This window comes from Caloenas nicobarica, unplaced genomic scaffold, assembly GCF_036013445.1.
Source record: "Caloenas nicobarica isolate bCalNic1 unplaced genomic scaffold, bCalNic1.hap1 Scaffold_1431, whole genome shotgun sequence".
In the NCBI taxonomy this organism is placed as follows: Eukaryota; Metazoa; Chordata; class Aves; order Columbiformes; family Columbidae; genus Caloenas; species Caloenas nicobarica.
Genome location: NW_027017011.1, coordinates 1,517 through 28,567, shown reverse-complemented (window position 1 = coordinate 28,567; position 27,051 = coordinate 1,517). Strand labels below are relative to the sequence as shown.

General features: G+C 69.5%; 3 protein-coding genes across 4 annotated transcripts; 2 read left to right on the top strand and 1 right to left on the bottom strand.

Annotated features, from left to right (window-relative positions):
- Positions 1–26: 26 nt before the first annotated feature.
- Positions 27–12,873, top strand: LOC136002675 (ephrin type-B receptor 4-like). The gene is given in 16 exon segments (XM_065657943.1): positions 27–754; positions 1,009–1,079; positions 1,941–2,982; positions 3,844–3,999; positions 4,837–4,919; positions 4,921–5,165; positions 5,832–5,962; positions 6,502–6,670; positions 7,076–7,122; positions 7,428–7,541; positions 8,438–8,685; positions 9,720–9,938; positions 10,590–10,739; positions 11,652–11,863; positions 12,147–12,200; positions 12,707–12,873. Coding segments are annotated over 16 exon segments (3,054 nt in total). The 5' UTR covers positions 27–702; the 3' UTR covers positions 12,768–12,873.
- A 503-nt stretch (positions 12,874–13,376) lies between these two features.
- Positions 13,377–17,358, top strand: LOC136002671 (proteasome subunit beta type-6-like). 2 transcript variants are annotated; one of them, XM_065657938.1, is made up of 6 exons: positions 13,377–13,459; positions 14,332–14,399; positions 14,601–14,732; positions 15,364–15,493; positions 16,485–16,629; positions 17,171–17,358. In XM_065657938.1, the coding sequence occupies exons 1-6, from the start codon at positions 13,409–13,411 to the stop codon at positions 17,305–17,307; spliced, it is 663 nt and encodes a 220-aa protein (XP_065514010.1). In that variant the 5' UTR covers positions 13,377–13,408; the 3' UTR covers positions 17,308–17,358. The 2 variants fall into 2 exon arrangements, with proteins under 2 accessions (XP_065514010.1, XP_065514011.1); XM_065657939.1 differs by lacking the exon at positions 17,171–17,358 and adding an exon at positions 17,071–17,159.
- A 1,391-nt stretch (positions 17,359–18,749) lies between these two features.
- Positions 18,750–25,270, bottom strand: LOC136002670 (mitochondrial 2-oxoglutarate/malate carrier protein-like). Its single transcript, XM_065657937.1, has 8 exons — positions 25,079–25,270; positions 24,288–24,440; positions 22,946–23,152; positions 21,579–21,669; positions 20,710–20,800; positions 20,521–20,620; positions 20,357–20,408; positions 18,750–19,850 (listed from the first exon to the last, which is right to left on the bottom strand). Exons 1-8 carry the CDS (start codon positions 25,177–25,179, stop codon positions 19,695–19,697), a joined length of 951 nt encoding a protein of 316 aa, XP_065514009.1. The 5' UTR covers positions 25,180–25,270; the 3' UTR covers positions 18,750–19,694.
- Positions 25,271–27,051: the final 1,781 nt, after the last annotated feature.

Genomic DNA, 27,051 nt, shown 5'->3' with positions numbered 1-27,051 from the left:
CGGGGTCACGACCCCACATCCTGACCCCGCCCGACCCCGGGAAACGCTCAACAAAGGCGTTTCCTGCTGGGGGGCCCGGACGCCTGGGTCCCCTCCCGGACGCCTGGGTCCCCTCCCGGACGCCTGGGTCCCCTCCCTGCCAAGGGCGGGGGGTTCTGGGGCGGGGGAGGAGGACACAGCCCGGACGCCTGGGTCCTTTCCCGGACGCCTGGGTCCCCCCCACCGCAGGCCCGAGCGGGCGGACGGACAGACGGACGTTTCCCGCTGCCTCCGCTTGCCCAGAGTTGCCCAAACTTGGCCCAAAATTGGCCTTCTTCCCCCCTCCCCCCCATCAGCGGCTCCCCCGGACGCCTGGGTCCCTCCCGGACGCCTGGGTCCCCCCCAGAAGGAGCGGGGGGAGGGCAGACCCAGCCACCCTGGGACAGGGTGGGGGGTGGGAGGGGGCAGCCCGGACGCCTGGGTCCCCTCCCGGACACCTGGGTTCCTCCCGGTCGCCTGGGTCCCTCCCGGACACCTGGGTTCCTCCCGGACGCCTGGGTCCCCCCGGACGCCTGGGTTCCTCCCGGACGCCTGGGTCCCCCCGGACGCCTGGGTCCCTCCCGGACACCTGGGTTCCTCCCGGACGCCTGGGTCCCCCCGGACGCCTGGGTCCCTCCCGGACGCCTGGGTCCCCCCGGACGCCTGGGTCCCCCCGGGGCCGCCATGGGGCTGTGGCTGCTCTGGCTGTGGGTCCCGTTGGGCTTCGCTGAGGAGGGTGAGTGACCTGAGCCCTGCGGGGTGTGGGGCCCGGACGCCTGGGTCCCCTGCGGGGTGTGGGGCCCGGACGCCTGGGTCCCCTGCGGGGTGTTGGGCCCGGACGCCTGGGTCCCCTGCGGGGTGTGGGGCCCGGACGCCTGGGTCCTCTTGGGATGGGAAGGGGGGGTCTGAGGGGACCCAGGCGTCAGGGGCTATGGGGGGTCACTGCGGGGGGACCCAGGCGTCCGGGGCCCACATGCCCCTCCCCCACAGAGGTTCTGCTGGACACGCGGCTGGAGACGAGTGACCTGAACTGGACGGTGTATCCGGCGGGGGAGGGGCAGGTGAGGGACGGGGGGACGGGGGGACAGGGGGACATGGGGACAGGGGGACATGGGGGATATGGGGACAGGGGGACAGGGGGACGGGGGGACGGGGGGACAGGGGGACATGGGGACGGGGGGACGAGGGGACAGGGGGACATGGGGACAGGGGGATGGGGGGACAGGGGGACATGGGGACGGGGGGACAGGGGGACACGGGGACGGGGGGACAGGGGGACACGGGGACAGGGGGACACGGGGACGGGGGGACAGGGGGACACGGGGACAGATGGGGGGACAGGGGGACACGGGGACGGGGGGACAGGGGGACATGGGGACAGGGGGACACGGGGACGGGGGGACAGGGGGACATGGGGACACGGGGACGGAGGGACAGGGGGACATGGGGGATATGGGGACAGGGGGAGATGGGGACAGGGAGACACAGGGACACAGGGACACGGGGATATGGGGACAGGGGGACATGGGGACAGGGGGACACAGGGACACGGGGATATGGGGACAGATGGGGGGACAGGGGGATCAGGGGGGTGGGGACTGGGGTGCCCCCAATGCCGCTCACCCCCTGTCCCCCTCCCCCCGCTTTGCCTGTGTCCCCTCCCCCTGTCCCCTGCTTGTCACACGTCCCGTCCCGTCTGTGTCCGTGTGTCCCCACCCGCAATGTCCCCACGATGTCCCGTTATGTGTCCCCATGTCCCCCGTGCGTTCCCCCATCCCCATGTCCCCGCCATGTCCCCTGTCCCCATTGTGTCTCTGTGTGTCCCTCATGTCCCCCCGTCCCTAATGCCCCCATGTCCCCCATGTCCTCCTGTCCCCCATCCCTCGTGTCCCCCCGTGTCCCCCCGTCCCCCCGTCCCGCAGTGGGAGGAGCTCAGTGCCCTGGACCCCGAGCTCGGGGCCCCCGTCCGCACGTTCGAGGTGTGTTCGGGGCGCGGCCGCGGCCCCGCGCGCGCCCCCGGCGCCCCCGCCCAGAACAGCTGGCTGCGCTCGCGCTGGGTGCCGCGCGGCGGGGCCGCCCACGTGTACGCGGAGCTGCGCTTCACCATGGTGGCGTGCGACGGCCCCGCCCCCGGCCCCGCCCCCGGCCCCGCCCCCGGCCCCGCCCGGAGACACGCCCGCCACGCCCCGCGCCGCGCCCCCGGCCCCGGCCAATGGGACGATGCTCCCGGCAACCGCCCCGGCAACGGCCCCGGCAACCGCGGCGTCCATGGCAACGGCCCCGGAAACGACGGTGTCCTTGGCAACGGCCCCAGAAAGGATGGTTTCCTTGGCAACGGCCCTGGCAACGGCCCCAGAAAGGATGGTTTCCTTGGCAACGGCCTTGGCAACGGCCCCAAAAGTGCCGGTTTCCCCGGCAGCAGCCCCGGCAGCGCCGCCCTGCGCGGCGCCCCCTCCCCCCGCTGCCGCGAGACGTTCAACGTGCTGCTCCACGAGTCGGACGGCGACACCGCGACGCCCCTGTCCCCGCCCTGGCTGGAGAACCCCTACGTCAAGGTGGACACGGTGGCCGCCGAGCACCTGACGGCCCCGGGGTCGCGGCCGAGGTCAAGGTCGCCGGTGGGCCAGATCAACCGCAAGACGCTGCGGCTGGGGCCGCTGAGCCGCGCCGGGTTCTACCTGGCGCTGCAGGACCTGGGGGCGTGTCTGGCGCTGCTGTCCGTCCGTCTGTCGTTCCGGCGCTGCCCCGCGGTCACGCGGGCCCTGGCGCGCTTCCCGGCCACCGTCCCGCGGGCGCTGGTGGCCGCGGTGCCCGGGCGCTGCCTGCAGGGGGCGGTGGCGCGCGGGGGGGTCCTGGCCCCCCCCGTCATGTACTGCAGGGAGGACGGGACCTGGGCCGAGCCCCCCCCGGCGCGGGGCTGCGTGTGCGGCCCCGGCTGGGAGCCCCGCGGGGGGGGGTGCGGGGGTGAGTGCGGGGGGGCACGGGGGGGGCACGGGGGGGGGCACGGGGGGGCAGGGGGGGATTCTGGGGGTCACGGGGGGGTCATGGGGGGTCATGGGGGGATTCTGGGGGTCACAGGGGGGTCATGGGGGGAGTTTGGGGGGTCAGGGGGATTCTGGGGGTCACGGGGGGGTCAGGGGGGGAGTTTGGGGGGTCAGGGGGGATTCTGGGGGTCACAGGGGGGGCCATGGGGGGAGTTTGGGGGGTCCTGGGGGGATTCTGGGGGTCACAGGGGGGGTCATGGGGGAGTTTGGGGGGTCGGGGGGGATTCTGAGGGTCACGGGGGGGTCAGGGGAGTTTGGGGGGTCATGGGGGGATTCTGGGGGTCACGGGGGGGTCATGGGGGGAGTTTGGGGGGTCAGGGGGATTCTGGGGGTCACGGGGGGGTCATGGGGGGAGTTTGGGGGGTCAGGGGGGATTCTGGGGGTCACGGGGGGGTCATGGGGGGAGTTTGGGGGGTCATGGGGGGAGTTTGGGGGTCACGGGGGGGTCATGGGGGGAGTTTGGGGGGTCATGGGGGGAGTTTGGGGTCACGGGGGGGTCATGGGGGGAGTTTGGGGGGTCACGGGGGGATTCTGGGGGTCACGGGGGGGTCATGGGAGGGTCATGGGGGCAGTTTGGGGGGCACTTAGGGGTCTTTGGGGGGATAAGGGGGGCGGGGGTCCCTGGGGAGGGTCCTGGGGGTGGATCTGGGGGGTTTAGGGGAGTTCGTGGGGACTGAGGGGTCCTGGGGGCTGTGGGGGAGTTTTGGGGGTCCCGGGGGGGGCTCAGGGGGGTCTGGGGTCCCTGTGTCTCTGGGTGCCCCTGACCCCTCCCCTCCCCCAGCGTGTCCCCCCGGCTGGTTCCAGGGGGGGCGGGGGGGGGGTCCCTGTCTGCCCTGCCCCCCCCGCAGCCGCTCCCCCGAACCCGCGGCCGCCGCCTGTGAGTGCGAACCCGGGACCTTCCGCGAGCCTGGAGGGGGCGCCGGGGAGCCCTGCTGGGGTAGGCGGGGAGGGGAGCGGGGGAGGGGAGCGGGGGAGGGGGCAGCGGGGGAGGGGAGCGGGGAGGGAGCGGGGGAGGGGAGCGGGGGAGGGGAGCGGGAGGGGAGCGGGGTCAGGGGTCAGCGGGGGAGGGGAGCGGGGGAGGGGAGCGGGGGGAGGGGAGCGGGGGCAGGGGTCAGCGGGGGAGGGCAGCGGGGGAGGGGAGCGGGGGAGGGGAGCGGGGGCAGGGGTCAGCGGGGGAGGGGGCAGCGGGGGAGGGGTCAGTGGGGGAGGGGAGTGGGGGGAGGGGGCAGCGGGGGAGGGGAACAGGGGGAGGGGGCAGCGGGGTCGGGGTCAGCAGGGGAGGGGAGCGGGGGAGGGGCCAGTGGGGGAGGGGTCAGTGGGGGAGGGGTCAGGGGTCAGCGGGGTCAGGGGTCAGTGGGGGAGGGGTCAGTGGGGTCAGGGGTCAGCAGGGTCAGTGGGGGAGGGGAGCGGGGGGAGGGGGCAGCAGGGGAGGGAACGGGGGAGGGGGCAGCGGGGGAGGGGTCAGTGGGGGAGGGGTCAGGGGTCAGCGGGGTCAGGGGTCAGTGGGGGAGGGGTCAGTGGGGTCAGGGGGCAGTGGGGGAGGGGTCAGGGGTCAGCAGGGTCAGGGGTCAGTGGGGGAGGGGTCAGGGGTCAGTGGGGGAGGGGTCAGGGGTCAGCTGGGTCAGGGATCAGTGGGGGAGGGGTCAGTGGGGGAGGAGCGGGGGTGGGGGAGGGCCCTGGTTCTACGGGGGGAGGGGCAGCGCAGGGGGGTCTTTGGGGGCCGGGGGGTCACCCGGACGCCTGGGTCCCTGACCCCTCCCTCCCCCCCCCCCAGCGCCCCCCTCCGCCCCCCAGTCCCTGTGGGGCCGCCCCGAGCGCTCGGGGGTCCGGCTGACGTGGGGCCCCCCCCGGCTGGGGGGGGTCACCCCGACCTGACCTTCGCGGTCACGTGTCAGCGCTGCCCCCCGGGGGGGGGACCCTGCGGGCCCTGCCCCCCCCTGCGCCTGGCCCCGCCCCCCCCGCTGCGGGGTCACGGGGTCACGGTCACCGGCCTGACCCCCGGGGTCACCTATCGCTTCCGGGTCAGCGCGCGCAGCGGCGTCAGCGGCCTGGGGCCGCAGCCCCTCCCCCACAGCGAGGTCAACGTCACCGCGGGGGGGGATGGTGAGGGGGCCGGAAATGGGGGGGGCCGGAAATGGGGGGCCGGAAATGGGGGGGGGCGGAAATGGGGGGGGCTGGAAATGGGGGGACCCAGAAATGGGGGGCCGGAAATGGAGGGGGGGCTGGAAATGGGGGGACCCAGAAATGGGGGGCCGGAAATGGGGGGGGGCGGAAATGGGGGGCCGGAAATGGGGGGGGGACCGGAAATGGGGGGGGCCGGAAATGGGGGGCCGGAAATGGGGGGAGGTCGGAAATGGGGGGGGCTGGAAATGGGGGGACCCAGAAATGGGGGCCCGGAAATGGAGGGGGGGCTGGAAATGGGGGGACCCAGAAATGGGGGGCCGGAAATGGGGGGGGCTGGAAATGGGGGGCCGGAAATGGAGGGGGGTCGGAAATGGGGGGGACCCCAAAATGGAGGGTGGAACCCCAAGAGTGGGGGAAGACGACCCCAAAATCCTGCATTTGGACCCAAAACTGGGCGTGGGATCCCAAAAATAGGGGGACATCCCAAAAATATCGAATTGAGACCCAAAACTGGGGGGCGGGACCCAAAAAAAAAAATTGAACTTGGACCCAAAAATCCTGAATTGGGACCAAAAAAGCGGGGGGTGGGACCCCCCTTGGGACCCCAACCCCCCGTGACCCCGTGTGACCCCGTGTGCCCCCCAGTGCCCCCCCCGGTCGGGGCCGTGACCCTGGCGGGGGGGTCGCCCTCGGCCGTGACCTTGACCTGGCCGCCCCCCCCGCACCCCCCGCCCGGGGGCCCGATCCTGGACTACGAGGTCAAGTACTACGAGAAGGTGGGGGAGGGGCCGCGGGGGTCCCCGAGAGACAAGGGGGGGGGCGGGGATTTGGGGGTGTCGAGGGGTCTGGGGAGGTTTGGGGTCGGGGGGGCTCTGTGGGGTTTTGGGGTGTCCGGGGGGTTTTGGGGGCCCGGGGGGGGGTCTGTGTGTTTTTGGGGGTGTCCGGGGGGCTTGGGGGTCTGGGGGGTTTTGGGGGGGGTCTGTGTGTTTTTGGGGGGTCTGTGTGTTTTCGGGGGGATCTGAGGGGCTCAGGGGGGTCTTGGGGGACTCAGGGGTCGGGGGGCTCTGTGGGGTTTTGGGGTGTCTGGGGAGGTTTCGAGGGGCTCAGGGGGTCTGGGGAGGTTTGGGGGGGTCTGTGTGTTTTTAGGGGTGTCTGGGGGGTTTTGGGGGTCTGGGGGGTCTGTGTGTTTTGGGGCTGTCTGGGGGGGTTTTGGGGGTCTGGGGGGGTCTGTGTGTTTTTAGGGGTGTCTGGGGGGTTTTGGGGGTCTGGGGGGGTCTGTGTGTTTTGGGGGCGTCCGGGGGGTCTGAGCGCGCAGGTGGGGGGCGGGGAGGGCCCCCCCATGTTCCTGAAGGTGCCGGAGCCGCGGGCGGAGCTGGGGGGGCTGCGCCGGGGGGGCCTGTACGGGGTGCGGGTCCGAGCGCGGAGCGACGGGGGGTACGGGGAGTTTGGGCCCGAGACCGCGGTGACGCCCCCGGGAACGACCGGTGAGACCCCCCCGACCCCCCAAAATCACCCTGAGCCCACAAACCACCCCCGACCCCCCTGGAAACCTGTGAGACCCCAAACCCCCCGGACACCCCAAACCCCCCTGACCCCTGGGGGAGGGGTGGGGGTCCCTGGGGAGGTCGGGGGGTTTTGGGGACCCCCCTGACCCCCCGTTTTCCTGTTTCGCAGGGGGGTCCCGGGGGGTCCCCGTGTCGCTGCTGGGGGGGGCGGCAGCTCTGGGGGGGCTCCTGGTGCTGGCGGCCCTGGGGGGGGCGCTGCTGAGCCGCAGGTGAGGGGGGCGGGGGGGCGGGGGGGTCCGGGGGGGTTTGGGGGCTCCATGGGGGCTCAGGGTGCCCGGGGGGGGGCGGGGTTCCCCCCCCCACGTGTCCCCGTGTCCCCCCCAGGCACTGGTGTCAGCGGGAGGACCGGGAGCGGCACCCTCAGGGTCACGGTGAGGTCAGGGGGTCACGGGGGGTCACAGGGGGTCACGGGGTCACCGGGTGTCACCCAGTGTCCCCAACCCGTGGGGGGGGGGGGGGCTGGTGTCCCCAAGTGTCCCCTGGGTGGGGGTGACCCCGGGTGACCTGGCTGACCCCGTGACCTGGTGAGCCTGCTGACCTCGGGTGACCCCCTGACCCCCCATGTGACCCCATGACCCTGCTTACCCCATGTGACCCTGTGACCCCGTGTGACCCCATGCCCCTGTGTGACCCCGTGACCCCGTGAGACCCCGTGACCCCCGTGACCCCGGCGCAGGCGGCTCCGTGTACATCGACCCCCTGAGCTACGAGGACCCGCGCGTGGCCCTGAGGGACTTTGCGCAGGAGATCGATGTCACCTGTGTCACCATCCAGGACGCCATCGGCACAGGTGGCACCAGCACGGCCCCAAACGCGGCCCCAGGGACGGGGGGCGGCGGGGTCCCCAATGTCCCATGTCCCCAACATCCCCGTGTCCCCAATGTCCCCAACATTCCCAACGTCCCAATGTCCCCATGTCCCCAACATCCCCCATGTCCCCATGTCCCCAACATTCCCAACGTCCCGATGTCCCCAATGTCCCCATGTCCCCAACATCCCCCATGTCCCCATGTCCCCAACATCCCCGTGTCCCCAATGTCCCCAACATTCCCAACGTCCCGATGTCCCCAATGTCCCCATGTCCCCAACATCCCCCATGTCCCCATTGTCCCCAACGTCTCCATGTTCTCCCATGTCCCCGATGTCCCCAGGGGATTCGGGGCAGGTGTGGGATGATGTCCCCATGTCCCGTGCCTGTCCGTGTGTCCATGTGTCCGTGTGTCCGTGTGTCCGTGCAGGTGAATTCGGGCAGGTGTTCCGGGGTCTCCTGACCCTGCCCGGTTCCCATTGATGTCCGTGTGTCCGTGTGTCCGTGTGTCCGTCCAGGTGAATTCGGGCAGGTGTTCCGGGGTCTCCTGACCCTGCCCGGTTCCCATTGATGTCCGTGTGTCCGTGTGTCCGTGTGTCCGTCCAGGTGAATTCAGGCAGGTGTTCCGGGGTCTCCTGACCCTGCCCGGTTCCCATTGATGTCCGTGTGTCCGTGTGTCCGTGTGTCCGTGCAGGTGAATTCGGGCAGGTGTTCCGGGGTCTCCTGACCCTGCCCGGTTCCCATTGATGTCCGTGTGTCTGTCCGTGTGTCCGTGTGTCCGTGCAGGTGAATTCGGGCAGGTGTTCCGGGGTCTCCTGACCCTGCCCGGTTCCCACTGATGTCCGTGTGTCTGTCCGTGTGTCCGTGTGTCTGTCCAGGTGAATTCGGGCAGGTGTTCCGGGGTCTCCTGACCCTGCCCGGTTCCCGCCCCTCCCCCGTGGCCGTGAAGACGCTCGGGGGGGGGGTGGGGGAGGGGCCGCGCAGGGACTTCCTGAGCGAGGCCGCGCGGATGGGCCAGTTCAGACACCCCCACGTGCTGCGGCTGCGCGGGGTCGTGACAACCGGGGACACCGTGATGATCGTCACCGAGATCATGGACAACGGGGCGCTGGACGCCTTCCTCAGGGTGCGGGACATGGGGACATGGGGACACGGGGACAGGGGGACATTGGGGACATTGGGGACATTGGGGACATGGGGACATGGGGACATGGGGACATGGGGACACGGGGACATGGGGACATGGGGACATTGGGGACATGGGGACATTGGGGACATGGGGACATCATGGGGACATTGGGGACATGGAGACATTGGGGACATGGGGACATTGGGGACATGGGGACATCATGGGGACATTGGGGACATGGGGACATCGGGGACATTGGGGACATGGGGACATGGGACATGGGGACACGGGGACATGGGGACATGGGGACATTGGGGACATGGGGACATTGGAGACATGGGGACATTGGAGACATGGGGACATGGGGACATTGGGGACATGGGGACACGGGGACATGGGGACATGGGGACATGGGGACATTGGAGACATGGGGACATGGGGACATTGGGGACATGGGGACATGGGGACATGGGGACATTGGAGACATGGGGACATCATGGGGACATTGGGGACATGGGGACATTGGGGACATTGGGGACATGGGGACATTGGGGACATTGGGGACATGGGGACATGGGGACACGGGGACATGGGGACATTGGGGACATGGGGACACGGGGACATGGGGACATTGGGGACATTGGGGACATGGGGACACGGGGACATGGGGACATGGGGACATTGGGGACATGGGGACATCATGGGGACATGGGGACATGGGGACATTGGGGACATGGGGACATTGGGGACATGGGGACATCATGGGGACATTGGGGACATGGGGACATTGGGGACATTGGGGACATGGGGACATTGGGGACATTGGGGACATGGGGACACGGGGACATGGGGACATTGGGGACATTGGGGACACGGGGACATCATGGGGACACCCAGTGACGCCACAGACACCGGTGACACCCAGGACGCGCCCCTCCCCCGCACGTGGTCACCGTGTCCCCTGCCGTCCCCCCCCGTGTCCCAGGGACGGGTGACCCCGGGTGACCCCGTGTGACCCCGGGTGACCCCAGGGCCGGCAGGGGACGCTGGGGACGCTGCAGCTGGTGTCGATGCTGCGCGGCGTGGCCGGGGGGATGGGCTACCTCTCGTCCCTGGGCTTCGTCCACCGCGACTTGGCCGCGCGGAACGTTCTGGTCGACGCTCAACTCGTCTGCAAAGTGTCCGACTTCGGGCTGGCCCGAGCGATGGCCCCGCAGGGCGGCCCCGAGGCCACGTACACCAGCGCGGCGGTGAGGGGACAGGGGGACAGGGGGGCATGGGGGGACAGGGGGGCATGGGGGGACAGGGGGACATGGGGGGGCAGGGGGACAGGGGGACAGGGGCGCACATGAGGGGACAGGGGGACAGGGGGACATGGGGGGACGGGGGAGACAGGGGGACAGGGGGGCACATGAGGGGACAGGGGGGACAGGGGGACCCCAAACCACCTACGCCAGCGTGGCGGTGAGGGGACATGGGGGACATGGGGACATGGGGGACAGGGGGACCCCAAAGCACGTACACCAGCACAGCAGTGAGGGGACATGGGGGGACAACAGGGGGACATGGGGGGACAGGGGGACCCCAAATCACCTACACCAGCACCACAGGGGACATGGTGGGGACACTGGACTGAGGGGACACTGTGGGGACACCAGGGTGAGGTGTCCCCAGTTTAGGGGTCTCTCAAGGGTTGGGATGTCCCCAGGGTTGGGGTTCCCCGGGTTTTAGGTCCGTCCCGAACTCCTGGGTCCTTCCTGGACGCCTGGGTCCCTCCCGAACTCCTGGGTCCCCTGGACACCTGGGTCCCTCAGACTCCTGGGTGCACTGGACACCTGGGTCCATCTGGACTCCTGGGTCCCTCCCGGACGCCTGGGTCCCCCGGACGCCTGTGTCCGCAGGGCGGGAAGATCCCAATCCGCTGGACGGCGCCCGAGTCCATCGCCCGTCGCACCTTCAGCTGGGCCAGCGACGTCTGGAGCTTCGGCATCGTCATGTGGGAGGTGCTGAGCTTCGGGGACAGGCCCTACTGGGACATGGACAACCAGGACGTGAGTGTCCCCGCGGTCCCCCCGAGCTCCTGGCTCCCTCCCGAACTCCTGGGTCCCTTCCCGAGCTCCTGGCTCCCTCCCGAACTCCTGGGTCCCTTCCTGAACTCCTGGGTCCCTTCCTGAACTCCTGGGCCCCCCCCAACTCCTGGGTCCCTCCCGAACTCCTGGGTCCCTCCTGAACTCCTGGGTCCCCCCCGAGCTCCTGGGTCCCTCCCGAACTCCTGGGTCCCCCCGAACTCCTGGGTCCCTCCTGAACTCCTGGGTCCCTTCCCGAACTCCTGGGTCTCTCCTGAACTCCTGGGTCCCCCCCGAGCTCCTGGGTCCCCCCGAACTCCTGGGTCCCTCCTGAACTCCTGGGTCCCCCCCGAGCTCCTGGGTCCCCCCCGAGCTCCTGGGTCCCTCCTGAACTCCTGGGTCCCTTCCCGAACTCCTGGGTCCCCCCCGAACTCCTGGGTCTCTCCTGAACTCCTGGGTCCCTCCTGAACTCCTGGGTCCCCCCCGAGCTCCTGGGTCCCTCCCGAACTCCTGGGTCCCTCCTGAACTCCTGGGTCCCTTCCCGAACTCCTGGGTCTCTCCTGAACTCCTGGGTCCCCCCGAACTCCTGGGTCCCTCCTGAACTCCTGGGTCCCTTCCCGAACTCCTGGGTCCCTCCCGAACTCCTGGGTCCCTTCCCGAACTCCTGGGTCTCTCCTGAACTCCTGGGTCCCCCCGAACTCCTGGGTCCCTCCTGGATGCTCGGGTCCCCTCCCAAACACCTGGGTCCCTCCCTAACTCCTGGGTTCCCCCCAAACTCCCGTGTCCCCCGAACTCCTGGGTCCCTCCCAAACTGCTGGGTCCCCCCTGAACTCCCGTGTCCCCCCAACTCCCGTGTCCCCCGGACGCCTGTGTCCCCCGGACGCCTGGGTCCCGCAGGTGATCGCGGCCATCGAGCAGGGCTACCGGCTGCCGCCGCCCCCGCGCTGCCCCCCCGCGCTGCACCAGCTCATGCTGCGCTGCTGGCGCCGCCGCCCCCGCGCGCGCCCCCCGTTCCCCGACATCGTCCGCGCCCTCGACCGCCTGATCCGGCACCCGCAGCACCTGCGCGGGACCCCCCCGGGGACCCCCCCGCGGACGCCCCCGAAACGGTGACAGCCGGGGACGTGGGGGGGGGGGCCCGGACGCCTGGGTCCCTTTTTGAGGGTCCCGGATGCCTGGGTCCTCTAGGGTGGCCTTGGGTTGGGGGTCCCAGACGCCTGGGTCCCTTTGCAGGGACATCTCCCGGACGCCTGGGTCCCTCCTGGATGCCTGGGTCCCTTTTTGAGGGTCCCGGACGCCTGGGTCCTGGGGTGGAGGGGGGTCTCCTGGACACCTGGGTCCCTCCCGGACGCCCGGGTCCCTTTTGCTGACCCCTCCCCCCGCTCCCTGCAGCCCCTCCCCCCCCGGGACCCTCAGTCTGGAGCTGCTGCCGCGGCCGAACCGCGAGTACGGGGACAACGGGGGGATGGGGACATTGGGGACAATGGGGGGATGGGGGGACAACGGGGGGATGGGGACAATGGGGACAATGGGGGGATGGGGACATTGGGGGGATGGGGACAACGGGGACAACGGGGGGATGGGGACATTGGGGACAATGGGGGGATGGGGACATTGGGGGGATGGGGACAACGGGGACAATGGGGGGATGGGGACATTGGGGGGATGGGGACAACGGGGACAATGGGGGGATGGGGACATTGGGGGGATGGGGACAACGGGGACATTGGGGGGATGGGGGGACAACGGGGGGATGGGGACAACGGGGACATTGGGGGGATGGGGGGACAACGGGGGGATGGGGACAATGGGGACATTGGAAGGATGGGGACATTGGGGACAATGAGGGGATGGGGACATTGGGGGGATGGGGACATTGGGGACAATGGGGGGATGGGGACATTGGGGGTCCCTGGTCACGTGGTGCGGCCGGTGACCCCTGACCCCCGCAGGGATTGGCCGCGCGACGGTGCCCAGAGCGACCACCAGGGGGCGCCCCCGGGCCGCCGCTGACCCCGCCCCTTCCGCTGACGTCACCGCCCTCCGGCCCCGCCCCTTCCGCCCAACCGCAGGGGGCGGGGCCGAGGAGGCCCCCGGGGCGTTTATTAAAACTCTGTGATTGGTCCGGCTGTTTTTCTAACCGGTTCTGTGAGGTTTTCCCGCGCGGTCGCAGCCAATCAGACGCGGCGCCGCCCCCGCGCTGCCGTAAAGCGCGGCGGCCGTTCGAGCCGCCGCGCTGCCGTAAAGCGCGGCGGCCGTTCGAGCCGCCGCGCTGCCGTAAAGCGCGGCGGCCGTTCGAGCCGCCGCGCTGCCGTAAAGCGCGGCGGCCGTTCGAGCCGCCGCGCTGCCGTAAAGCGCGGCGGCCGTTCGAGCCGCCGCGCTGCCGTAAAGCGCGGCGGCCGTTCGAGCCGCCGCGCTGCCGTAAAGCGCGGCGGCCGTTCGAGCCGCCGCGCTGCCGTAAAGCGCGGCGGCCGTTCGAGCCGCCGCGCTGCCGTAAAGCGCGGCGGCCGTTCGAGCCGCCGCGCTGCCGTAAAGCGCGGCGGCCGTTCGAGCCGCCGCGCTGCCGTAAAGCGCGGCGGCCGTTCGAGCCGCCGCGCTGCCGTAAAGCGCGGCGGCCGTTCGAGCCGCCGCGCTGCCGTAAAGCGCGGGGCAAGATGGCGGCGGTGACGGTGCTGCCGCCGGGGCCGGGACCCGTGAGCACCGGGGTGAGACCCGGATGTGGGGCGGGGGGCGGTCATGGGGCGGGGGGGCGGTTATGGGGCAGTTGTGGGGCAGCCGGCGCGGTTGTGGGGCAGTTATGGGGCAGCCGGCGCGGTTGTGGGGCAGGAGGGCGGTTGTGGGGCAGCTGAGGGCGGTTATGGGGCAGCCAGGGGGGTTATGGGGCAGTTATGGGGCAGCTGAGGGCGGTTGTGGGGCAGCCAGGGGGGTTATGGGGCAGTTATGCGGCAGCCAGGGCGGTTGTGGGGCAGCTGAGGGCGGTTATGGGGCAGTTATGGGGCAGCCAGGGCAGTTGTGGGGCAGCCAGGGGGGTTATGAGGCAGTTATGGGGCAGCCGGGGCGGTTGTGGGGCAGGAGGGCGGTTGTGGGGCAGCCAGGGGGGTTATGGGGCAGTTATGCGGCAGCCAGGGCGGTTGTGGGGCAGGGGGGCGGTTGTGGGGCAGTTATGGGGCAGCCAGGGCAGTTATGGGGCAGCCGGGGGGGTTACGGGGCAGTTATGGGGCAGCCAGGGGGGTTATGAGGCAGTTATGGGGCAGCCGGGGCGGTTGTGGGGCAGGAGGGCGGTTGTGGGGCAGGAGGGCGGTTGTGGGGCAGCCAGGGGGGTTATGAGGCAGTTATGGGGCAGCCAGGGCGGTTGTGGGGCAGCCGGGGGGGTTACGGGGCAGTTATGGGGCAGCCGGCGCGGTTGTGGGGCAGGAGGGCGGTTGTGGGGCAGCCCTGGGGCAGAGGGACCCTCGGGGGGGGCAGTTGTGGGGCTGGAGGAGCCTCGTGGGGGGGTTGGGAGGGAGTTATGGGGCAGAAGAGGCTCCCGGGGGGCGGTTGTGGGGCAGTTATGGGTCAGCCGCGGGTCTCTCCCCAGACCACCATCATGGCCGTGGAGTTCGACGGCGGCGTTGTCATCGGGGCCGATTCGCGCACGACCACGGGGTGAGGTCACCGGTGACGTCATCAGTGACGTCATCACGGGGGCCCCGTCCCCCCCCAACGCCTGAGTCTCCCCGAACGCCTGGGTCCCCAACCCTCGTGTGACCCCCGGGGCCCCCTCAGCGCGTGGGGCGGGTCCCGGTGGGGAGGGGGCGCCGTGACGTCATTGCGACGTCGCGGTGACATCACGGTGACGTCACGCAGGGCGTACGTGGCCAATCGCGTGACGGACAAACTGACGCCCGTGCACGAGCGGATCTTCTGCTGCCGCTCGGGATCGGCCGCCGACACCCAGGCCGTGGCCGACGCCGTGGCCTATCAGCTGGCGTTCCACAGGTACGGGGCTGTGGGGCAGGGTGTGGGGCAGGGTGTGGGGCAGGGTGTGGGGCAGGGCCGTGGCCTATCAGCTGGCGCTCCACAGGTTGCTATGGGGCAGGGTGGGAGCTGTCAGTGGATTTCTATGGGTCTGACCCACATGTTCCCCCAGCATGGAGCTGCAGGAGCCGTGGGGCCGGTGGGAGGTTATGGGGCGGTTTCTGTGGGGCTGACCCCGTCTCTGCCCCACAGCGTGGAGCTGCAGGAGCCGTGGGGCCAGTGGGAGGTTATGGGGCGGTTTCTGTGGGGCTGACCCCGTCTCTGCCCCCCAGCGTGGAGCTGCAGGAGCTGTGGGGCCGGTGGGAGGTTATGGGGCGGTTTCTGTGGGGCTGACCCCGTCTCTGCCCCACAGCGAGGAGCTGCAGGAGCCGTGGGGCCGGTGGGAGGTTATGGGGCGGTTTCTGTGGGGCTGACCCCGTCTCTGCCCCCCAGCGTGGAGCTGCAGGAGCCGTGGGGCCGGTGGGAGGTTATGGGGCGGTTTCTGTGGGGCTGACCCCGTCTCTGCCCCACAGCGTGGAGCTGCAGGAGCCGTGGGGCCGGTGGGAGTTTATGGGGCGGTTTCTGTGGGGCTGACCCCGTCTCTGCCCCACAGCGTGGAGCTGCAGGAGCCGCCCCGCGTGCGCACGGCCGCCCGCCTGTTCCAGCAAACCTGCTACCGCTACCGCGACGAGCTCAGCGCCGGCGTCATCGTGGCCGGATGGGACCCACGGCGCGGGGGGCAGGTGACCCACACCCGACCCATGGCGGGGCCCTCTGACCCATGGCGGGACCGTCTGCCCCATAGTAGCCTCTTTTCTGCCCTGTAGCGTCCCTTTGTGTCTCTGGGCATCCCTTTTGCCACCCCATAGCAGGTTCTTCTGCCCCCTATTAAGATTTTTCTGCCCCACAGCGAGACCCTTCTGCCCCATGGCAGACCCTTCTGACCCATAGCAGGGCCCTGTGCCCCACAGGGGCTGTCTCTGTCCCACAGCGTCCCCTTTGCTACCCTATAGAATCCCCCTGACCCCCTCAAAACCCCCTGTGACCCCCCCATAGCTGCTGTCCTGCCCCCCAGGTTTATGCCTTCTTCACGAGGGGTCACACAGCCCCATAGCTGCCCCACAGCTGCCCCATAACCGTGTTCTGCCCCCAAGGTCTATGCCGTCCCCATGGGGGGTCACACAGCCCCATAGCTGCCCCACAGCTGCCCCATAACCTCGTCCTGCCCCCAGGTCTATGCTGTCCCCACGGCGGGTTAGACAGCCCCACAGCTGCCCCATAACCGTATCCTGCCCCCAGGTCTATGCTGTCCCCATGGGGGGTCAGACAGCCCCATAGCTGCCCCATAACCGCATCCTGCCCCCAGGTCTATGCCGTCCCCATGGGGGGTCAGACAGCCCCATAGCTGCCCCATAACCGCATCCTGCCCCCAGGTCTATGCCGTCCCCATGGGGGGTCACACAGCCCCATAGCTGCCCCACAGCTGCCCCATAACCGTGTTCTGCCCCCAGGTCTATGCTGTCCCCATGGGGGGTCAGACAGCCCCATAGCTGCCCCATAACCTCGTCCTGCCCCCAGGTCTATGCCGTCCCCATGGGGGGTCACACAGCCCCATAGCTGCCCCACAGCTGCCCCATAACCTCGTCCTGCCCCCAGGTCTATGCCGTCCCCATGGGGGGTCACGCAGCCCCATAGCTGCCCCACAGCTGCCCCATAACCGCGTCCTGCCCCCAGGTCTATGCCGTCCCCATGGGGGGGCCGCTGCTCCGCGTCCCCTGTGCCGTGGGGGGGTCGGGCAGTTCGTACCTTTACGGGTTCCTGGACGCGGCCGCGACGCCCGGGATGAGCCGGGAGCAGAGCCAGGAGCTGGTGACCCGCGGTACGGGGGGTCTGCGGTCCTGGGGGGTCACACAGGGTTGGGATGAGCCGGGAGCAGAGCCAGGAGCTGGTGACCCGCGGTACGGGGGGTCTGGGGTGAACACAGGGGTTTGGGGGGTCCTGGGGGGGTTTATGGGGGTCCTGGGGGGCACGGGGGTTTGGGGATCCTGGAGGGGTTTATGGGGATCCTGGGGGGGCACAGCGGTTTGGGGGTCCTGGAGGGGTTTATGGGGGTCCTGGGGGGCTTGGGGGGAGGATTATGGGGGCACAGGGGTTTGGGGGGGCACAGCGGCTATGGGGATCCTGGGGGGCGCCTGGGTGTGTGTTTTGGGGTGGTTTTGGGTGATTTCTCACCGTTTCCCCAGCGCTGACCATCGGGGGGTGGCCCCAGGGTGTGTGTTTTGGGGTGATTTTGGGCTTTCCCACTGTGGTTTGTCCCCAGCTCTGGCGCTGGCCATGGCGCGGGACGGCTGCAGCGGGGGGGTTGGCCTCGGGGTGTGTGTTTTCGGGTGATTTTGGGTGATTTCTCACCGTTTGTGCAGCTCTGGCGCTGGCCATGGCGCGGGACGGCTCCAGCGGGGGGGTGATCCGCCTGGCCACCATCACCCCCCAGGGCGTGGACAGGACGGTGCTGGCGGGGCCGCAGCTGCCGTGGGGCGACGGGGGCCCCGCACAGTGACCCCACCCGCGGGACCCCCACCCGCGGGCAATAAACGGCTCCGTGCGGTCACCGCCTGTGCTGCGGGTGTCCCCGTCATCCCCGTCCCGTCACCGGCCCGGGTACCGGGGTGATACTGTCGCCCCGTCTCGTCACCGGCCCGGGTACCGGGGTGTCCCTGTCCCGTCACCGGCCCGGGTACCGAGGTGTCCCTGTCCCGTCACAGGCCCGGGTACCGGGGTGTCCTTGTCATCCCCGTCCCGTCACAGGCCTGGGTACCGGGGTGTCCTTGTCATCCCCGTCCCGTCACAGGCCCGGGTACCGGGGTGTCCTTGTCATCCCCGTCCCGTCACCGGCCTGGGTACCGGGGTGTCCTTGTCATCCCCGCCTCGTCACAGGCCCGGGTACCGGGGTGTCCCTGTCCCGTCACAGGCCTGGGTACCGGGGTGTCCCTGTCCCGTCACCGGCCCGGGTACCGGGGTGTCCCTGTCCCATCACAGGCCTGGGTACCGGGGTGTCCTTGTCATCCCCGCCTCATCACCGGCCCGGGTACCGGGGTGTCCCCGCCTCATCACCGGCCCGGGTACCGGGGTGTCCCTGTCCCGTCACCGGCCTGGGTACCGGGGTGTCCCCGCCTCGTCACCGGCCCGGGTACCGGGGTGTCCCTGTCCCGTCACCGGCCCGGGTACTGCGGTGTCCCCGCCTCGTCACCGGCCCGGGTACCGGGGTGTCCCTGTCCCGTCACAGGCCCGGGTACCGGGGTGTCCCTGTCATCCCCGCCTCGTCACAGGCCTGGGTACCGGGGTGTCCCTGTCATCCCCGCCTCATCACCGGCCCGGGTACCGGGGTGTCCCTGTCCCGTCACCGGCCCGGGTACCGGGGTGTCCGCCCCAAATCACCTCACGGCGCCTCAGGGTCGAGCGGCCCCGAAAAGGGCGCGAAGCAAAGGGCGGGAACGGCGCGCGCCGCTCTCCTGCGCATGCGCGGGGGGCGTGGCCAGACCGGCGGGGCGTGGTCGGGGGCGTGGCCGCCGCTTTCAGTCAGCGTTGGCGGGTTCCTCGGAGGGTCCCCGGTTTTTTTCTCCGGTTCTCCCCGGTTTTTATCCCCGGTTCTCCCCGGTTTTTTTCCCCGGTTCTACCCATGTGTTCCCCGGTTCTGCCCGGTTAACCGCCCCCCCGCGGCGGGTTGGCTGCGAGCGGCCTCAGCTCCCTCAGGGTGAGTGAGTGAGGGGCGCCGAAAAGGGCGGGAGGGAAAAGGCGGGAACGCCCTGCGCATGCGCGGGGGCATAGTCAGGCTGGGGGCGTGGCCAGGCTGGGGGCATGGTCAAGGTGGGGGGCGTGTCCGTCACTTCCAGCCCAGTGTCCCCAGTTCAACCCAGTTCAGCCCAGCGCCCCCAGTTCAACCCAGCGCCCCCAGTTCAACCCCGTTCAGCCCAGTGCCCCCCAGTTCGGGTCAGAGCCGTCTCCACATGATTCCGGTTTAATTAATTAATCAATGACATGATAACGAGCTGTCAGTACCGAAGCCCTTTGGGAAGGGGGGGGCTGGGGGGGCTCCTGCCCATGACCTTGACCTTTGAAAGAACTGAACCCCAAAAACGGGACCCCCATACGCCCCATAGGCACCCACAGACACCCCGCAGCCCCTATAGGGACATGGGGACACCCCATAGGGACCCACAGACACCCGCCAGCCCCTATAGGGACATGGGGACACCCCATAGGCACCCACAGACACCCCGCAACCCCTATAGGGACATGGGGACACCCCATAGGCACCCACAGACACCCGCCAGCCCCTATAGGGACAAGGGGACACCCCATAGGCACCCACAGACACCCGCCAGCCCCTATAGGGACATGGGGACACCCTGTAGGGATGTGAGGACACCCCCTCAGCCCCCCCAGCCCCTATAGATTCCATAGGGGGGTCAGGGGCTGCCGTGACCTACATACCACCCCCACCCCCAGCCACTCTATACCCCCCTATAGAGACTTGGGGACACTCCATAGGGACATGAGGCCCCTCCCCAGCCCCTCTAGGGCCCCCCCAGCCCCTATAGATTCCATAGGGTCAAGAACAAGCGGCTGCGATGCCCATACACCCCCCAGCCCCTATAGATTCCATAGGGTCAGGAACAAGCGGCTGTGATGCCCATACACCCCCCAGCCCCTATAGATTCCATAGGGTCAGGGAGTCAGGAACAAGCGGCTGTGACCCCCACACACCCCCCCAGCCCCTATAGATCCATAGGTCAGGGGCTCAGAACAGCCACCTGTGACCCACACACACCCCTGCACCCCCCATAGATTCTATAGATCCATAGGTCAGGGGCTCAGGGACAGCCGCCTGTGCCCCACGCACAGCCCCGCGCCCCCCAGCCCCTATGGATTCCATAGATCCCCAGGTCAGGGGCTCAGGAACAGCCGCCCGTAGGCGCGGTTCAGCTGCTCCAGGAAGATGAAGGTGAGCACGGTGTGCGGGCCCAGCCGCGCGTAGTACGGGGTGAAGCCCTTCCAGAGCGCGGGGAGCCCCTCCAGCCGCACCACCCGCACCAGGACCTCCTGCGAGACAAAACTGGGGCGTCGGGGGGGCCCCGAAATCCTGCGCAACCCCAAACCCCCCCCGAAATGGGGCTGGAACCCCCAAACCCCAGGGAGTCCCCTAAAGAGAACGGGAGGGCAATGCAACCCGGAGCGCGGGGAGCCCCTCCAGCCGCACCAGAACCTCCTGCGGGAGAAATGGGGGCTCGGGGGGACCCTGAAATCCTGGGGAACCCCAAAAACCCCGGGGAAAGCCCCCAAAATGGGGCTGGAAGCCCCAAACCCCGGGGAACCTCAAAAAAACCCCAGGCATCCCCCCAAATCCCAGGGAATCCGCTCGAGGTGACGGGAGGGGGGGACACAGGGGATCGGGGGGACCCCAAAATGGGGGGACACCCCAAAATGGGGGGACACCCCAAAGACAGGAGGGGGATCCTGGAACACAGAACTGGCGACACCTCCTGGGGGAAACAGGGACCCCAAAACATGGGGGGACCCCAAAACCTTGGAGCACCCCCCAGACTCACCAGCCCGTTGCGATACTCGGGCTTCCCGTCGATCGTCCGCATGTTCTGGATGCTGCGGGGGCCGATTTTGGGGTGAAAAACAGGGATTTTCGAGGTGTCCCCCCACGCAGGAAGGTGCAGGGGGGTCCCCGCTCGTTAATTAACCCCCCCCGCTAATTACCGACCGGGTTTTAACGATGTCGACGGGCATGGAGGCGGCCGTGGTGACCAAGCCACTGATCATGCTGGCGCAGAAATGGCACAAAATGTCGTCTCGGAAGCGGCCTGGGGGGGGGACACCCCAAAATTGAGACGGGGGCCACGGGGGGGTCAGCAGTTATGGGGTCTGAAGTTTTGGGGTCCCCCCGACGTACCCGAGTCGAGCAGGAATTGCTTGGACTGGGAGTAGGAGGCGAGTTGGGCGGCGTTGACCACGACGGCGCGAGCCATGGTGGGGATGCAGCCCTGGAAACGGGGCACCCCAAAAACCTGAACCCCAAAACCATCCCCTGCACCCAGTGTGAGCCATGGTGGGGATGCAGCCCTGGAAACGGGGCACCCCAAAAACCTGAACCCCAAAACCATCCCCTGCACCCAGTGTGAGCCATGGTGGGGATGCAGCCCTGGAAACGGGGCACCCCAAAAACCTGAACCCCAAAACCATCCCCTGACCCCCCCTGCACCCAGTGTGAGCCATGGTGGGGATGCAGCCCTGGAAACGGGGCACCCCAAAAACCTGAACCCCAAAACCATCCCCTGCACCCAGTGTGAGCCATGGTGGGGATGCAGCCCTGGAAACGGGGCACCCCAAAAACCCGAACCCCAAAACCATCCCCTGCACCCAGTGTGAGCCATGGTGGGGATGCAGCCCTGGAAACGGGGCACCCCAAAAACCTGAACCCCAAAACCACCCCGACCCCCGGTGTGAGCCATGGTGGGGATGCAGCCCTGGGAATGTGGGGTGTGGGGGGGTCCCCAAATCCTCCTGACCCCCCGGCCCCCTGTGTGTCCCCCCCAGTGTGGGGTTCCCCCCCCGGCAGGTTTGGGGTTCACAGGATCACGGGGGGGGGGTCACAGGGAGGTCAAGGAGTCACAGGGGGGTCAGGGTGGGTTTTGGGGTCCCCACCGTTCCCTCCAGGGGGTTCAGGGTTTGAACGGGGGGTCAGAGGGTCAATGGGGCGGTCACGGGGAGGTCAGGGTGGGTTTTGGGGTGAGGGTCTCAGGTTTCGGGGTCCCCCCGTACCCTCCAGAGCGTTCCGATCCCCTCCTCCCGTGCCATCCGCACCAGCGCGTCCAGCACGTTCCGGTACCCGCGGCGCTGCTCGGGGGGCAGCCTGGGGAACAGCGGCGTTTGGGGCGAAACCCCGCCGGTCCGGGCAAAGCCCGCCGTCTGGGGCGAAACCCCGCCGGTCCGGGCAAAGCCCGCCGTTTGGGGCGAAACCCCGCCGGTCCGGGCAAAGCCCGCTGTCTGGGGCGAAACCCCGCCGGTTCAGGCAAAAACCCGCCGTTTGGGGTCAGAACCCCAGTGTTTGGTTCAGACCCCCACGGTTTGGGTCAGACCCCGCTGTTTGGGGTCAGAACCCCACGGTTTGGGTCAGAACCCCACGGTTTGGGTCAGAACCCGCTGTTTGGGTCAGACCCCGCCGTTTTGGGTTAGACCCCGCCGTTTGGGGTCAGACCCCCACGGTTTGGGTCAGACCCCACCGTTTGGGTCAGACCCCCGCGGTTTGGGTCAGACCCCGCCGTTTGGGTCAGACCCCCACGGTTTGGGTCAGACCCCCACGGTTTGGGTCAGACCCCGCCGTTTGGGGTCAGACCCTCACGGTTTGGGTCAGACCCCCACGGTTTGGGGTCAGACCCCGCCGTTTGGGTCAGACCCCCACGGTTTGGGTCAGACCCCCACGGTTTGGGGTCAGACCCCGCCGTTTGGGGTCAGACCCTCACGGTTTGGGTCAGACCCCCACGGTTTGGGTCAGACCCCGCCGTTTGGGGTCAGACCCCCACGGTTTGGGTCAGACCCCCACGGTTTGGGGTCAGACCCCCACGGTTTGGGTCAGACCCCCACGGTTTGGGTCAGACCCCCGCGGTTTGGGTCAGACCCCGCCGTTTGGGGTCAGACCCCCACGGTTTGGGGTCAGACCCCCACGGTTTGGGTCAGACCCCCGCGGTTTGGGTCAGACCCCGCCGTTTGGGGTCAGACCCCCACGGTTTGGGGTCAGACCCCCACGGTTTGGGTCAGACCCCCGCGGTTTGGGTCAGACCCCGCCGTTTGGGGTCAGACCCCCACGGTTTGGGGTCAGACCCCCACGGTTTGGGTCAGACCCCCGCGGTTTGGGTCAGACCCCGCCGTTTGGGGTCAGACCCCCACAGTTTGGGTCAGACCCCGCCGTTTGGGGTCAGACCCCCACGGTTTGGGTCAGACCCCGCCGTTTGGGTCAGACCCCCACGGTTTGGGTCAGACCCCGCCGTTTGGGTCAGACCCCCACGGTTTGGGTCAGACCCCCACGGTTTGGGGTCAGACCCCCACGGTTTGGGTCAGACCCCGCCGTTTGGGGTCAGACCCCGCCGTGGGTGGTAGTTCCCGCCCCGTCCGTGTGTCCGGCCGCTCACCGTCCGTCGGCCGTCATGCGGATCAGCGCCACCTCGGCCGGCGTCCCCACGAAGGCGCCGGCGGCCCCGGCCGTCATGCCCATGGCGGCCTTGGCCAGGAACGGCGGCGGCGAGCCGTCCGCGCCGCCCAGCCGCTCCAGCAGCACCGTGTAGATGCCCAGCCGCGTGGTCGTGTACGTGGCCTGGCGCAGCAGGCCGGCCGACAGCCTGGGGACCCCGAAAATGGGGTGAGGCACCCCGAAAATGGGGGAGAGATGGCAAGAAATGACCCAAATGCAGCCCCAAAGTCCCATAGAACTGCCCCGAAAACCAGCCCCGGGATCCCAAAAACCAGCCCCGGGATCCCAAAAACCAGCCCCAGCCGCGTGGTCGTGTACGTGGCCTGGGGGAGCAGACCGGCCAAGAGGCTGGGGCACAGGGGACCCCAAAAATGGGGGAGAAATGTGAAAAAAACACCCGAATCCAGCCCCAAAGTCCCATAGAACTGCCTGAAATCCCCATGAAACCACCCCAGAAAACAGCCCCAGGACCCCAAAAACCGGCCCCAGGCGGGTGGTCGTGTACGTGGCCTGGGGGAACAGACCGGCCGACAGCCTGGGGGGGACAGGCACCCCGAAAACGGGGTGAGACACCCCGAAAATGGGGGAGAGACGGCAAGAAATGACCCAAATGCAGCCCCAAAGTCCCATAGAACTGCCCCGAAAACCAGCCCTGGGAGCCCTAAAACCAGCCCCGGGGCCCCATTAAATCCCCCCCACCCCCCAAGGCCCCGACAAGAGCCCCAAAAGTGGAGCAGGACACCCCAAAAATGAGGCCAAGAGCCACAAAACCTCCATAGAACCCCCTCAAAACCAGCCCCGGGACCCCCCTCCCGGTCTGGGGCTCCCTGGGGGTTGGGGGTCCCAGGGTCCCGGGGTTTTCGGGGTACCCGGTGTGGAGACCCCGCAGCCACAATGGACCCGGGGGGCTTGGGGGGCTCAGTGGGGTTTGGGGGGCTCAGGGGTTCCCAGGTGGGTTCAGGGGGGTTTTGGGGTCCCCAGGCAGGTTTAGGGGTTCAGTATTTTTGGGGTACCCGGTGTGGAGACCCCGCAGCCCCTCCTGTCTCACAATGGACCCGGGGGGCTTGGGGGGGTTCAATGGGGTTCAGGGGTGCTTTTGGGGTCCCCAGGCAGGTTTAGGGGTTCAGTATTTCGGGGTACCCGGTGTGGAGACCCCGCAGCCACAATGGACCCGGGGGGCTTGGGGGGCTCAGTGGGGTTTGGGGGGCTCAGGGGTTCCCGGGTGGGTTCAGGGGGGTTTTGGGGTGCCCAGGCAGGTTTAGGGGTTCAGTATTTCGGGGTACCCGGTGTAGATCCCCCGCAGCCCCTCTCTCCTCAGGATCGCCGCCACCGCGTGGAAGCTCGTGGGGAACTCGCGGGTTCGCGCCCCCTCCCCGCTGAGCTGCATCCGGTTCTTCACCAGGTCCAGCGGCTGCACGAACACCGTGGCGCCCATCCTGAGCCGAAAACGGGACGATTCGCCCCAAAGATCACAGCGAGACACCCCGAAACCCAGCCCGGCCCTGCACGGCCACCGTGGCGCCCATCCTGAGCCGAAAACGCGACGATTCGCCCCAAAGATCACAGCGAGACACCCCAGAATCAGCCTGAGCCCTGTCCGGTTCGGGGGCAGTTTGGGTTTGGGGGGTGCCAGTTCGGGGGTCCCGGTTTTTGGGGTGCCGGTTTTTGGGGTCCCGGTTCGGGGTTCACGGTTTTGGGGTCCTGGTTCAGGGGTCCCGGTTCGGGGGTCCCGGTTTTTGGGGTCCCGGTTCGGGGGTCCCGGTTCGGGGGTCCCGGTTTTGGGGTCCCGGTTTTGGGGTCCCGGTTCGGGGGTCCCGGTTTTGGGGTCCCAGTTTTGGGGTCCCGGTTCGGGGGTCACAGTTCGGGGGTCCCGGTTTTTGGGGTCCCGGTTCGGGGGTCCCGGTTCGGGGGTCCCGGTTTCTGGGGTCCCGGTTTTAGGGTTCCGGTTCGGGGGTCCCGGTTTTGGGGTCCCGGTTCGGGGGTCCCGGTTCGGGGGTCCCAGTTCGGGGGTCCCGGTTTTTGGGGTCCCGGTTCGGGGCTCCCGGTTCGGGGGTCCCGGTTCGGGGTGTCTCACCCGGCCAGGCCGCCGAACAGGAACTTCACGGACTTCGGGGACGTCTTGGGCCGCTCGGCCGGAGCCGCCGGAGCCGCCGGAGCCGCTGGAGCCGCCGCCATCGGGACCGGGGGGCGCGGGGACCGGGGGGCGCGGGGACCGGCGGGCGCGGGGACCCGGGGGGTCCGGACCCCAAGGTGACTCGGGCCGGCACTGCGCCTGCGCCGAGCGCCTGCGCGCCACAGGGGGCGGGCTTCCGGCGGAGGGGGCGGGGCCTGCGCGGAGGGCGGGACGAAGGCGTGGCCCTGGTAGGGGGCGTGGCTTAGCCTAAAGGGGCGGGACCGGGGGGCGTGGCTTCGCCCCTGAAGGCGCGAGCTGTCTGTGGGCGTCGCACCGCTCCTCATTGGCGGAGGGTGTTTAGGCGGGAAGGGTAGGCGGCGGGGATTGGCTGCGCGGTGGGCGGGCTTTGCCGAGGCCCCGCCCCTCCCGGGCACCGCCGTGGCCGGAGAGCGCGGGGGTCACTGGGGGTCAGGGCGTGACCCCTCGGTGACCCCAGACAGCGGGGAGGGGATGGAACAGCCGCCCCATAACTGCCCCGCACCCACCCCATAACTGCCCCACATCCCGCCCATAACTGCCCCACATCCCGCTCCATAACTGCCCCGCATCCCGCCCCATAACTGCCCCGCATCCCGCCCCATAACTGCCCCACATCCCGCCCCATAACTGCCCCGCATCCCGCCCCATACTGCGCATCCCGCCCATGGTTGCCCCGCATCCCGCCCCATGGCTGCCCCACATCCCGCCCCATGGCTGCCCCACATCCCGCCCCATGGCTGCCCCACATCCCGCCCCATAACTGCCCCGCATCCCGCCCCATAACTGCCCACATCCCGCCCCATGGCTGCCCCACATCCCACCCCATAACTGCCCCACATCCCGCCCCATAACTGCCCCACATCCCGCCCCATAACTGCCCCACATCCCGCCCCATAACTGCCCCGCATCCCGCCCCATGGCTGCCCCACATCCCGCCCCATAACTGCCCCACATCCACCCCCATAGCCGGGCTGGAGCACTTATGGGGCCCGAACGCCTGGGTCCCCCATCCACCCACCAGTTCCCACCATGGGGCTCGTCCGGGCCCCTCCCCACAAGGGACCAGGCGTCCGGGCCCCTCCCCCCAAGGGACCCAGGCGTCCGGGCCGTGACTCACGGGGGGGGAGGGGAAGCGCCGCAGCCGCTGCCCTTAAAAGGGCCAAACGAGCCGGAGCCGCTTCCGCCCCACGGCCCCCCCCCCCGTCTGCTCTGCCCCACACGTGTCCCCCGGCCCCACACGTGTCCCCGTCCTGCCCCCAGCGCGGGCCCCGCCCCCACCCGCGGCCCCTGTGCGTCTGGGGTGGGGGAGGGGGTGACGTGGCTGCGACCTCTGACCCCCGGGTGTGGCGCCGACCTTGGACCCCGGCGTCCGGGAGGGACCCAGGTGTCCGGGAGATGGGGACACACCCCACAGCTCTGCCCCACACATCCCAAGCAAGCCCCGCATCCCCGCCAGGTTCTGCCCCACACATCTGCTCCCAGCCCCACATCCCCATCCCAGCCCCACAACCCACCCCGCACCCCCCATCCCCACAGCTCTGATCCCAGCCCCATATCCCAGCCCACACCCCCATGTCAACTGCTCACACAGCTCATCCCAGCCCCACATATCCGGTCCCTGCCCCACCCCCCCCCGCCCCACATCTGCCCCACCCCCCCAGCCCCACATCTGCCCCACCCCCCCCGCCCCACATCTGCCCCCCCAGCCCCACATCTGCCCCACCCCCCCCGCCCCACATCTGCCCCCCCAGCCCCACATCTGCCCCACCCCCCCGCCCCACATCTGCCCACCCCCCCCGCCCCACATCTGCCCCACCCCCCCGCCCCACATCTGCCCCACCCCCCCAGCCCCCACATCTGCCCCACCCCCCCCCACATCTGCCCCACCCCCCCCC

Coding starts and splice junctions, on each gene's coding strand:
- LOC136002671 (XM_065657938.1), top strand. CDS start 13,409: ATGGCGGCGGTGACGGTGCTGCCGCCGGGGCCGGGACCCGTGAGCACC. Junction 14,400..14,600: donor GATTCGCGCACGACCACGGG/GTGAGGTCACCG, acceptor GACGTCACGCAG/GGCGTACGTGGCCAATCGCG. Junction 15,494..16,484: donor ACCCACGGCGCGGGGGGCAG/GTGACCCACACC, acceptor TCCTGCCCCCAG/GTCTATGCCGTCCCCATGGG.
- LOC136002670 (XM_065657937.1), bottom strand. CDS start 25,179: ATGGCGGCGGCTCCAGCGGCTCCGGCGGCTCCGGCGGCTCCGGCCGAG. Junction 23,153..24,287: donor CTGCGGGGGATCTACACCGG/GTACCCCGAAAT, acceptor CGGGGTCCCCAG/GCTGTCGGCCGGCCTGCTGC. Junction 19,851..20,356: donor CCGAGTATCGCAACGGGCTG/GTGAGTCTGGGG, acceptor TTTGTCTCGCAG/GAGGTCCTGGTGCGGGTGGT.